At 39.1% G+C, this 12,856-nt stretch overlaps 1 protein-coding gene and 2 long non-coding RNA genes across 3 annotated transcripts in view; 2 read left to right on the forward strand and 1 right to left on the reverse strand.

Moving 5' to 3' along the window:
- On the reverse strand, positions 1-11,249 carry KGD4 (alpha-ketoglutarate dehydrogenase subunit 4). The gene is made up of 4 exons (XM_008543813.2): positions 10,975-11,249; positions 3,157-3,220; positions 1,772-1,959; positions 1-979 (listed from the first exon to the last, which is right to left on the reverse strand). Exons 1-4 carry the CDS (start codon positions 11,014-11,016, stop codon positions 962-964), a joined length of 312 nt encoding a protein of 103 aa, XP_008542035.1. The 5' UTR covers positions 11,017-11,249; the 3' UTR covers positions 1-961.
- LOC139077792 (uncharacterized) lies at positions 1,954-5,650 on the forward strand. The gene is made up of 3 exons (XR_011530305.1): positions 1,954-2,080; positions 3,382-3,557; positions 5,516-5,650. It is a non-coding gene; the product is annotated as an uncharacterized lncRNA (long non-coding RNA).
- Positions 11,115-12,856, forward strand: part of LOC139077791 (uncharacterized) — a 14,303-nt gene continuing 12,561 nt past the window's right edge. The window contains exon 1 of the long non-coding RNA XR_011530304.1: positions 11,115-11,315. This is a non-coding gene — a long non-coding RNA (uncharacterized lncRNA). The remainder of the gene's footprint in view (positions 11,316-12,856) is intronic.

Raw genomic sequence — 12,856 nt, forward strand, 5'->3', positions numbered from 1 at the left:
TTAAAGGTGTGGAAGAGAATTTATTTAGCTTTGTGAGGCTTTACTTTCACAATAATACATACCCTTGGCACAGGAAGACTCTATTAAATTGCTCTATTCATAAATTGCCTTAATAAGGTAAATATTTAGGTTGATTTTATGAGGCTTTCAGATAGTAAGTTTGAGAAAATTAACGGTTATCAGGATTTGCATACATGATCACAATCAAAAAGTAAAGTAAACCAAAGAACAAGACTTTCTTAACACTCTTCAAAACATAATAAATTGCACTTTCTACTCCATTTATTCCTATGTTATATTCACTTGATCTCTTAATTTATTTTCCATTTCATACTGACATTTTTTTCTGAATATAGGTTACAAATAACTTTTTAACTCCCCAGTCTTAATAACACAAAGTCACTTGTTTTACTTTGCCTATATTTTTATCATTTAGAGTAGGATATGCTTATTAAGCCAGTTAGACTCCATAACTTGGTGAATGAAAAACATTAAGAGAATTAACAGCAAATAATGGAGTCATTATTTCACTGATCCTCATCCAATTTCAGGAAAAGCAGTTACTGAAAGCAGGAATTTTGCCTGAAAAATTCTTTCTGTGTCTTAACAGAAACTGAAAAGAAAGTGAAATTATGGGAAACCTGATAGTTTACTAGACATTGTGTGCTTTTAATCGTTCAACACTGGTAATACTTGATAATCAAGAGTAAATTAATAGGCTAACATTTAAAAATATATACTTTAATAAGTATATAAACAATTAGGTAAGCTTGTGGAGAAGCTTACCAAGATACATAAATTAGGAGATACAGGCGTCCATCTAAATTTTCGATATTTCATCTTTTTACAGAATATTTATTAAAGTTGTTTAATGTACAATTTCTCATTTGTCATTTTGGAAGTCCTTCACTGTAAAGACTTCTTTTGTCTGACGACAAACTAGCAGCCACGTCGTCAGTGATTATTCTGGACCTCCACGCTGAAAAGCAAAAAATAAAGCAATAAGATTAGGTGTTAAATTTACAGAAGAAATGTTTTCATGACCACTATACAAATTTACACCATTTTAAGTAAATGATCTTTAGTTTTTTTTAAACAATTTCAGGTTTTTCATTGTTTATAGGCACTCATCTCGGTGTTAGAAACAATTTCAGATCTGGAAGGGACTCAAGGTTGACCTAGATCAGTGGTCCTCAAATTTCTTAGTCTCAGAAGCCCTTTACAGTCTGAAAAATTATTGAGGACCCTAAAGAGCTTTTGTTCACTTGGTTATCTCTATTACTATTTACCATATTACACTTCTACACACATATTCCCCTTCATGCACATTTACTGAGGGCTCAGACACGGTTTATTTCTCATAGTCCTGGCCTACCTGACCGTGTCTGTCTGAGCTATGGACACATCTTGACAAGACAATGGGAAGAGCATGTAAATCCACATATGAAATTCCAAAAGCCAAAAAATGTTAAGGTGGTTTTTTTTTGGGTTTTTTTTGAGGAATATTAGCCCTGAGCTAACTACTGCCAGTCCTCCTATTTTTTTGCTGAGGAAGCCTGGCCCTGAGCTACCATCCACGCCCATCTTCCTCTACTTTATACATGGGATGCCTACCACAGCATGGCTTGCCAAGGGGTGCCATGTCCACATCCGGGATCCAAACTGGCCAACCCCGGGCCACCAAGAAGCGCAACATGTGCACTTAACTGCTGCGCCACAGGGCAGGCCCGTTAAGGTGTTTTCACAGTACTGTGATAGAGCAACAACATACCTGGATAAATTCCATTTCTTCTTGTGACATGAGTTTCCTTCTATATTTCTGAGGTAATGTTTTTATTATTTCTGCAGTGTCTGGTGGACCCTGATACATCAGCCAATCTGGTGATTTACTTCCCTTAGAATGCTGTGAAACTGACGAAGAGTGAGACGGTAGTCCTGCTGATCTCAAAACTTCTGATACTGAAATTGAAAAAAGGGGTCATTAGAGAAACTGTTCAGGTGTCTTAAGATACTATTTTGAGTGATCTATTAGTGAATAATCAAGTCAATCTTGAAATGATAAGTACTTTAATTCTCAAAGGTAAGGATTGTAGAGTAACTTAGCTGAGGAGCTATATATGATTTCATAAAATTCTTTTTAAAATAAATAAGTAGTGAGTGAATTACTAAATTGAACGAGTTTGTAAAATAATGAAATTTCTAGGTAGTAGAGTCAAACCCATAAGGATAACCTACATTATTTAAGTTTTGTCATATGGTGGAGTTTACAGGTAATGTCTTACAACGGGGAATAAGAAAGTTGGTAAATTTAGATGAGATTAGTTTTCTCAATACCTTACTACTTGTTTATCACATATATCTTAATTATTCAAGAGTTACAATAAGGTTAAAATATCCATATAAAATTTATTAAAATTCCCCCTGAATTAAAGATCAGGTATCTTTTTTTTTTTTTTTTTTAAAGATTTTATTTTTTCCTTTTTCTCCCCAAAGCCCCCCGGTACATAGTTGTATATTCTTCGATGTGGGTCCTTCTAGTTGTGGCATGTGGGACGCCGCCTCAGCATGGTCTGACGAGCAGTGTCATGTCCGTGCCCAGGATTCGAACCAACGAAACACTGGGCCGCCTGCAGCGGAGCGCGCGAACCTAACTGCTCGGCCACGGGGCCAGCCCCAAAGATCAAGTATCTTATAACAAACACAGGGATAGAGGATCTGGTAAAAAGGAAGGGTCACAGAAAAACAGGAGTTTTTCAGAATCTTCGATTACTTTATAGGCAATGAATGCTAAGATCTAAGGCAATCTAAGAAACATTCACTGATTAAATGAATAGATAAATGAGTGAATGCAAGAAAAAAAGGTTAGCTGGGAGAGAAATATAGGAATGGTTATTATTCCTCACAGTCCGCAAATGTAAGCATAGGAGATTCTTCTATAGGATAGAAGAAAAGAAAGGCAGAACAAAATCACACTATATAAACTCAGTATCATTAAAAATTCAGAGACATCTACTGTTGAGTCACTACCTTTTTAAATGGAGGTAACAAAAACTTAACTTCTACTTGCATGCAACCTAAGGCACCATTTTGATCTAAACTACAATAATCCGGATTTTAAAATGAGAAATATTGCCTGTAATGGAATATTCAACTTACCATTGGGTTTAGGATTGTCTCTTCTGTCAGGGAACCTTATTAATGGAGTATGTGGCTTGACTACCTAAAGGAAACATAAAATGCATGAGAAAAAAAGATAAAGCACTAAAATAACCTCATTAACTATAAAAGAAACAATCTACTGAACTTCAGAAATAGATACTGTCCTTAAAATAACTTAGTATTTGACAGCAACTTTAAATTTTACTATTTTACTCTTCCCAGCCAGGAAAGCTGGTCTGTGAACTATTAACTCGTTTATCTTATCTGCAATTCATAATAACTTCGTACTTCATACATCACAAGACATTTCACCATACTACCAACTGACTTCAAAACAACCCCAGGAAGAAGATGGCAGAGATTTTATGTTGATGACTTATCTATCGCCCTGCTGATTGGTAAGAACTGGAAGTTTCCTGACTTCTCATCTAATGTTGTTTCCCTGCTATGTTAATACCCAGAAGTTTAGAATGGGACAAAAAGAATACTGAAAATTAGGTAACTAAAAAATACTTTCTCTGACTGCAAAAGTAACATATGTTCTGTGTAAAAAATTGGGAAAAAACACAGAAAAGCACAAAGAAAAAAACACTATCTATAATCCCAAAACCCATATAAAACAGATGTAGACATCTGATAGCCCTTTTAGTCTTTTTCCTATACCTACAGAAATACATCTTTTTAGAATACTGTTTTTATAACAGATATTTGAAGAGTAATTAATGTTTTATCCCTAAAATTCCAAATAATGCCATAGAGGACCTTAAATGGAACTTTCAGTATGAAATCTTCTGAATATAGAATGCTAAGACTCTAATGAACAGAGTACTATTTCAACTACAGTTATCTATAAGTTGCTGTGTATCTAGTGAGACTGAAGTGTTTGTCTGCAACATACTTGTATATATGCACTAAATATTATACATTTTATATGAGTACAGAAGCAAATAGGCTTGTTGGGACTGGCCAGAAAACTCACCACTTTAACTCTGCTGCCTTGAGAAAATGCTGGAATATAGTTGTCTCTGTCAGCATAAAAGCACACTCAAGTCTTTCATGTTAAAAAACAAAACTTCTCTCTCCCTCTAGCAACTGTTTCTTCCTTTTCATAGCCAAAGTTCTTGAAAGAATGTTCTATCCATCCTATTGTCAATAGCCCATTTAAAAGTTGTAAAAACGTTCAACAGCTTTCAGGATAAACTTCAAACTCGTATTTGGCACTCACAAGGCCCATCATGAACTAGCCTCTCCTACCTCTCCAGCCTCATTCCCAACCACTGTCTTTTACTCCAGGTATTCCAAAGTACTTTTTATTTCCCTAATTTATCAGGCCGTTTCCATCCTCATTCGACCTAGAGCTTGCATCCTTTGCCAGGAAATCGCCCCAGTCTCACCCCACTTCCATGCCTCCGCTTACACCTGACTGCTTATCTTTTAAAACAGTTCAAATATCACTCCTCTCTAAGCTTCCCCTGATTCCAAAATCTGATTTAAATCTCCTCTTTTGTGATTTCATGGTATCCTGAACCTCTTAAAAATATTGTGCAGAGGACAGATAAATGAGCCAATGATTACAGGAGAGGTAAGCTCCTGGAAAGGCAGAGAAAAGCACTTTTGTAATGCCTGGTACATAGTAAATGCTCAGGAAATTTTGCCAAGTGAATGAACAGACCATTGTAAGTTAGAACTAACTATACAGGCATGTGAATACGTACGCACACACTTACACAATGGTAAATACACTGAGGAGAAAGACTCTATTTCAACATTGCTTTTGTACCCTTAAAAATATGATGTAATATCCCCTTATAGATTAAATCCCAGACTTTTTGGTGTCCCCTTTTTAACAGAAATTTAAAAAATAAATAAAAGTAGAGAGAGTATAATAGATTCTGATAAACACGTTATACAATTTCGAGAGTAATACAGTCAACCTTATTTCACCACCCCCTCCATTAAACAAATCCCAATCATCTCGTCTGTTAATGCTTTCCACGTGTATCACTAACAGAAAAGGATTTTTGTTAAACCATAATCCCAATACTTTTACAAGACTTAACAAATTAAAAATAGTTCTTTATCATCTAATACTTAGCTTATGCTCAAATCTTCTGTCTCAAAGTTGTCTTTTTAAATTTTAAATGTAAATACAAAGAGAAACAAATAACTAACTGTATATTAGTTGGATAATATAACTAAGGGAAAAATAAAGGAGCTAATCCAAGTAACTTTCATAGTGCTTGAACTATATACCATCAGTCTAAAAGCAAAGAAATCTTGAACTTTTTCCCTAGTAGGTTGGTGTTGGTAGTTGTATAGCTATAGCTATGCTGAAACCATTCTGTATACACTTTAGGACTGAGCAAATGAATACATACGTAGATTGATGTTTGGGGGACCCAGGGATTTCCCTTTGAGAGAAAGAAAACACAAATATGGAATGGAGGAGGGCAAGGAAGAACGCTGCAGTGTGAAGACTGGAATCAGAGGGGTCAGTATGAACTCATGATAATGCCATGAGTTTATTCACCCAGTCCCGTTAATGGATATTTGGGCTATTTGCAGTCTTTCATCTATTACCATAATGCATAAAGTCAATATCCTTGTACTAATCTTATCTTTGCCAGTATATCAGTGGGAGAGATTCCTAGAAAAGGGATTGCTGGGTCAAAAAATAAAACATAATTTGGGGCTGGCCCCGTGGCCGAGTGGTTAAGTTCGTGCGCTCCGCTGCAGGCGGCCCAGTGTTTCATTGGTTCGAATCCTGGGCGCGGACATGGCACTGTTCATCAGACCACGCTGAGGCAGCGTCCCACATACCACAACTAGAAGGACCCACAACGAAATATACAACTATGTACCGGGGAGCTTTGGGGAGAAAAAGAAGAAAAGTAAAAAAAATTTAAAAAAAAAAGGGATCTAAAGACAAGATTTATTTAAAAAAATAAAATAAAATAAAACATAATTTTCAAAGCTATTGCCAGATTTTCCCTTCATAGTGGTTTATTTTGCATTCCTATAGCAACAAATGAGTGCCTGCTTCCTCACAGCCTTCTCAACGGACTTACATTATCTAACTTGTACATTTTTTTTTTTAAAGATTTTATTTTTTTCCTTTTTCTCCCCAAAGCCCCCCGGTACATAGTTGTATATTCTTCGATGTGGGTCCTTCTAGTTGTGGCATGTGGGACGCTGCCTCAGCGTGGTCTGATGAGCAGTGCCATGTCCGCGCCCAGGATTCGAACCAACGAAACACTGGGCCGCCTGCAGCAGAGTGCGTGAACCTAACCACTCAGGCACGGGGCCAGCCCCTAACTTGTACATTTTTAATAAAATCTAATTGATGAAAAATGTTATCTCCATGTAGTTTCTTTTTCTTTCTTTCTGTTTTTTTTCGTTTTTTTTTTTGAGGAGGATCAGCCCTGAGCTAACATCCATGCCCATCTTCCTCTACTTTATATGTGGGACGCCTATCACGGCATGGCTTGCCAAGCAGTGCCATGTCCGCACCCGGGATCCGAACGGGTGAACCCTGGGCCACCGAAGCAGAATGTGCGAACTTAACCACCGCACCACCAGGCCAGCCCCTGCAGTAAATTTTTAAATTAACTTTGGGAGAATTGACATCTTCATGACGATAAATATTCCTATTCAAGAACATGGTATGTCCGTTTGTTGAAGCCTTCTTTTATGATTCTCAGGAGATAGTTTTTCCTCATATAGGTTGTAAACATTTTTAAGTTTATGCCTGGATTTATTTGTTTATTAATTATAAGTAGAGTTTCTCTTCCATTACATCATGTGATTGTTTTCACACATGAAGATATAATTTCTGTAAGTTCATTTTATATCCTTCTACTTTCCTAAAGTCTCTTGTTTACGTGCATATAGAAATTGTTTTCCTTCTTCATTTTTTTTTTTTGAGGACGATTAGCCCTGAGCTAACATCTGCTGCCAATCCTCCTCTCTTTGCTGAGGAAGACTGGCCCTGAGCTAACATCTGTGCCCATTTTCCTCTACTTTATATGTGGGACGCCTGCCAGAGCATGGCTTGACAGGTGGTGCCATGTCCGCACCTGGGATCTGAACCAGCATACCCCAGGCTGCCAAAGCGGAACATGCGCACTTAACCACTGTGCCACCAGGCCAGCGCCCCAAATGTTATGCTTTTAATAGTTTTCTCTTGTTCAGTTGCATTTGCTAACACTTCCAATACAATGTTAAACAAACTGGGCATCCTTATATTGTTCTTGATTTTTAGTAGCAGGGCCACGTTAAAGAACTTTCTATCAATTTCTTTTTGATTGTTTTTTTTTGTTTTTTGGGGTTTTTTTGCTGAGGAAGATTTGCCCTGAACTAACATCTGTGGCCAATCTTCCTCTTTTTTTCTCCCCCCTCTCCGAAGCCCCAGTACATAGTTGCATATTCTTAGTACATAGTTGTAAGTCCTTCTAGTTCTTCTATGTGAGCTGCTACCACAGCATGGCTACCCACAGACAAGCCGTGCAGTTCCACACCAGGAAACCGAACCCTGGCTGCAGAAGCAGTGCACACCGAGCTTTAACAGCTAGGCCATCAGGGCTGGATCTTATTCCTCCATTTTTAAAGTTATATTACATCTATACAGTTGGAACAAATAATATTACCATCAAGTCTTTCACCCTAATTTCCATTATTTAGTCTTAGTTCTACAATTAAATACACTCAATGCTCATACCCAGGTCCTATATCAAAACAACTCTAAGTACAACTAAGTATTTCTTAGTTGTCTGAAACTCCTTCTCTGGGAGATCTGGTTGAAAGGGCTCCAGGGAACAACATTCCCTCAGGTATTCAAGGTTTAGAAGAGTTTGTGGCCTTTATACTTGAAGGCCAGTGTAGCTAGCTAAATCTTGGATTCACATTTTCTCTCCTTTGCTACCTTGCATATGTTATCCACATGTCCTCCTTTATGAAGTATTATTGTTGACAATCTGATAACTTTCATTTTAAGTGCTTGGTCTTGTTGCCTGGATCACCAAAGAGTTTTTTCTTTTTTTCTTTAAAATCTAATGATTAGACTAACCCATCAGTCAACCATCCCGGGCTAATTCCCTCAAGTACAAGGTATACGTTTAAGTCTTCTTTTAGATCAGGAAGTTTTATTAAATCACAGATTTTGAGATTTATTCTATTCTATTTGCTTTTACTTTGTCAGAGACTTACTATACAAAAGTTGCATCTCCTTGTCTTTACCTACTTCTATTCCTTTCCCTGAATCCTTTTAATCTCTTCCTTCTTTATTCTGTGATGTCTTTTAATTTTCATCCACTATTTCCTTTAGCAAAACTTCTGAGTTGCCTACTTACCTTTCCATTCTTTCTAGTTTAGTGTTACTTCTGAAAAATTCTTTTCGTTTATTCTTAATTCTTGACTGAGTTCAGAGCTGTACCATTCCTAAAATCTTAACCTAAAATCTAACTGCAACTACAACCTTTTAACCAATAACTCTCTTCTCTGTTACTCCCACTAGTAGTTGCATCAAGTCCTTCACTTCCTTGATCATTCCCTTTTCTCCCAGTCAACTGGTTCCATCCCGACTTGACTTCCTTTCATATCTAGCCTAGAAGGCACTGTCCATTCAACATTCTCTTACCAATGCTCTCAGCCTGCTTGCTGGAGGCTTATTTTCACCGCACCTGTAAATCTCAAACCCTGAACTAATCCAACCACCCATCTTCTTCCCGTGTCTCATGCAGCCAAATGTTTTCCAAAATGATAAACTATTACCTTTCTGCTTTTACATCAGCCCAAACATACCAAATGTATACTACTTGGCATTCAGCAGGCATTTAATTAATACCTATAACTTACTCTTCTAAAATTATTTCTAAATACCCCATATCAGGTCAAATTTCTCTACTTAATGCTGACACCATGCTTTGTGGATTCTCATCAGTTTGTGCCTGTCAGTCTGTTGAAATACTCCTCTTTCTTCAATAGGGATCAACAGCAAAATTCTGAGCTATATAGAGGCACCATGTCTGTCTTCTTGGCACTGTAGGCCCAGCACTGAGTAGAGGCCTGGCACAGAGGTACTCAATAAATTTTGTTCATGTAATTATTACATAATATTAGCACACGTTGTTTTGTATTATGAATATCTGAATACAAGTCTTTGCAGCTCTGTCAGAAGACAAACCATTCCTGATTGTATCTCTCTCAGTATTTTTTTCACATAAGAGTATTTAGTTCTTTATTATTGCTGCATACTATTCCATTTTAACAAATCTACCACAGTTGGTTTATCCTGCTAATGGATATTTGGATTGTTTCTGGTTTCAGGGTTATTATGAATAAAGCGGCTATGAACATTTTTAAATAAGTCTTTTAATAAGTATATACACTCATTTCTCTTGGGTATAAACCTATGAGTAGAATTGCTGGGTCATAGGGCAGGTATGTTTAACCATTAGAGACTGAAAAAACTTTTCCACAAGTGGCTGTACCATTTTATACACCTATCTGCAATGTATGAGGATTTCTGGTGTTTCATATTCTCATCATCACTTGGTATTCTCAGCCTTTTCGATTTTAATCATTTTGGTGGGTGGAGTAGTACTTCCTGGTTTTAATTTGTATTTTCCTATCAAGTAATGATGTTGAGCATCTTTTCACAGGCTTATTGCTCATTTGGATAGCTTCTTTTGCGTAGTATCAAGTTTTTTACCCATTTTTAAGTTGAACTATATATTATGGGTATATATGGTTACGTACGTATTATGAATACCAGTCCTTTGTCAGATGTTCTCCTTGTCCTCACAGAATCTTTAGTTAATGCTCACTGATGACCCACTCAATGAATAAGGGATGATCATTTGCTGCAACAGGACCAAAGGCTGGTATCTAGGATTATCTTTCAGACTGAAACAACCTTAAGACAAGGTCTTTTAACAGATGCACTTGTTAAAGGGAAATGCACTTCTCATATCAAAGATAAAAGTTATTCATACAATAAAACATTTTCAGAGCTTAAAAAGATCGTGCAAACCAACCACAAAAGTGGAGGCTGTGTCCCTTTCTATATTGTTACCTCTGCTATTTAAGCTAGACACCACAGGTGGAGAAGCAAATACAAAAGCTATCAAGAGTTAGTAACTGATGTGTGAATTAACAATCAAGTTCCTCTAGCTGCTAATCTAAACTCAGAAAACAAAAAGCTTAGGGAACCAACACTAACACATGTATTACAGATAAACTTAAGTAATATCCTTTTTTCTTCTATTCTCCCCATCCGGCCTGTAACCAGACGCTTGCATTGGCGGGGGAGAAGCGGCAGGGCGAGGAGGCAGCCCGCGGGGCCAGTTCTCCGGACATCCCCAAGACCTTGAAGGGACACTGGGTCAGAGGCAAGGTTCGCTTCCTTTCACCCGCTGCTACCGCCTGCCCTCCGATTGGCTCCTCCGGGACACACGAACAATACTAGACGCCGATTGGCCCGGCTCCTGCCCGGGCAGCCGAGCCCGCAGACTCCGAAGGGGACTGACAAGGGCCTGGTGGAGGGCAGTCCAGGGACCGAGGCAGGTACGGCCTACCTGCTGAGATGCGGCACTCCCGCGGCCTGACTCCAATCCTCAGCTCCGGTCCTCGGCTCAAAGCCCGACCCAAGGGGCTCAAGGTTCAATTCTCACACACACCCCCGGGCGCCGCCGCTGGCCCTGCTCAGGGCCCGGCCACCGCGCAGTCTCCGCCACCGCCTTTCCTCCCCAGCGCTGCTGCTATAGTCAGCACCATCCCTGCCGCCCACCGTGCCGAAAGGCGACCGAATCTCTTTACCTGAACGACCCTGCTGGCAGACGCCATCTTGCTGCCCATCATGACCCCCGAGAAGGGACAGCTTCCGGGGCGCTGAGGAGCTGCTGCGATAACAGCAGCCCGGGGGCGACGGGGGGCGGGCCCTGCCTATGACGTCACGGGGGAGGGGCGAGCGGGTGCTGCGGCGGAGCCCTCCTCGGCTGGGAGCTGGCCGCGCCCCCGGGAGCCCGAGCCCGCCGCCCCTCGTCCCGTCTAGGAACTGACCGACTTGTTTGTCGGTGTTTCCTTTTCTGGGCGAAAGTTTGTGACGTTGGGTTTATTTGCTCATCAGCCTATGAGGGATCTAGGACTTTCCTTTCCAGGTAGCCGGTTTCTAATACTCCGAAATTTAATCTGAAGCCAAATAAGTAAGACAAACTCTTGTGGCTTCCTAAAATGAACAATCTTATTAAAACTTGGGAGTTAGCAGCAAACTCAGAAAAAGTGATTAATTCCAGGTCTGTACAAGGCCGCCTCATATTCCTTTGCTTATTGGCATTGATGGATTTGGTCTTCTGTTTCTGTTTTCTCTGCCAGTTAGTACTGACGTGAAACTGCTGCCTGCTTCAAGTTTGAGAGAACTCAAAAGCTCAGTTTTTTCTTTTTGAAACATAAGCATCCCATATCATTCTCCCAAAGTTATATTAAGTTCTATGGGTAAATACTAATGTTTATATTGTTACAATTTTTAATGCACAATAATGTGGCCATTTAGCATACCTTTATAGGTAATGTAGCCTTAAGCTATTGTAAAATATTTAGAGTGACAATTTTTTTCTTGTCTAGGTTAGTGGTTTCTAAATCTGGAAAGTTTTTAGGAATATAAACTACCAAACCCAAATATGGGCCCTTCTGATTCAGTATGTCTGTGGAAGAGATCAAAAATCTATTTTTTAAAAAGCTTTCAAAGCTTATTTTAGCAGCACATATTCTAAAATCAGATTGATAAAGTGATTAGATGGGCAAAGGACATGGACAGGCAGTTCACATAAAAAAAATACAAATGGCCCTTAAAAATATTAAAAGAATTCAACTTCACTCATCCTACGAAAACTTTAAACTACAGAGAAAAACCACTTTAATCCATCAAGTTGGCCAACATGCATAATTTGGACAACACCCTCTGGGGCAGCTGTAGGAAAAGAGGCTGTGTACATCACTGGTGGGAGTAAAAGATGGTACTTGAAAAAGCTACTTATGGGGCCGGCTCTGTGGCGGAGTGGTTAACTTCACGCGCTCCGCTGCGGCAGCCCAGGGTTCGGATCCTGGGTGCGGATATGGCACCGCTCGTCAGGCCATGTTGAGGCGGCATCCCACATCCCACAACTAGAAGGACCTGCAATTAAGATATACAACTGTGTACAGGGGGCGTTTGGGGAGATAAAGCAGAAAAAGGAAAAAAAAGAAAGATTGGCAACAGTTGTTAGCCCAGGTGCCAATCTTAAAAAAAAGAAAAAGAAAAAGCTGCTTACTGACTGACTCCAACTGTGTGACATTCTGGAAAAGGCAAAACTATGGACACAGTGAAAAGATCTGTGATTGCGATTGCAAAGGGTTGGGGGAGGGAGTGATAATAGGTATAGGTCAGGGGATTTTTAGAACAGTGAAACTATTCTGTATGCTAGTGTAACGGCGGATATCTGTCATTTTACATTTGTCGAAACCCACAGATTGTACAACCTTTGGATGATGATGACATGTTAATGTAGGTTCGATTGCAACAAATGTTCCACTCTAATGAAGGATGGTGATAGTGGGGGAAGTTGTGCATGTGTAGGGGCCGAGGGTATATGGGAACTCTCTGTGCTGTATGCTCAATTTTGCTCTGTAGCCAAAACTGCTCTAAAAACTAAAGTCTATTTAA

Source organism: Equus przewalskii, chromosome 20 (assembly GCF_037783145.1).
Source record: "Equus przewalskii isolate Varuska chromosome 20, EquPr2, whole genome shotgun sequence".
NCBI lineage: Eukaryota > Metazoa > Chordata > Mammalia > Perissodactyla > Equidae > Equus > Equus przewalskii.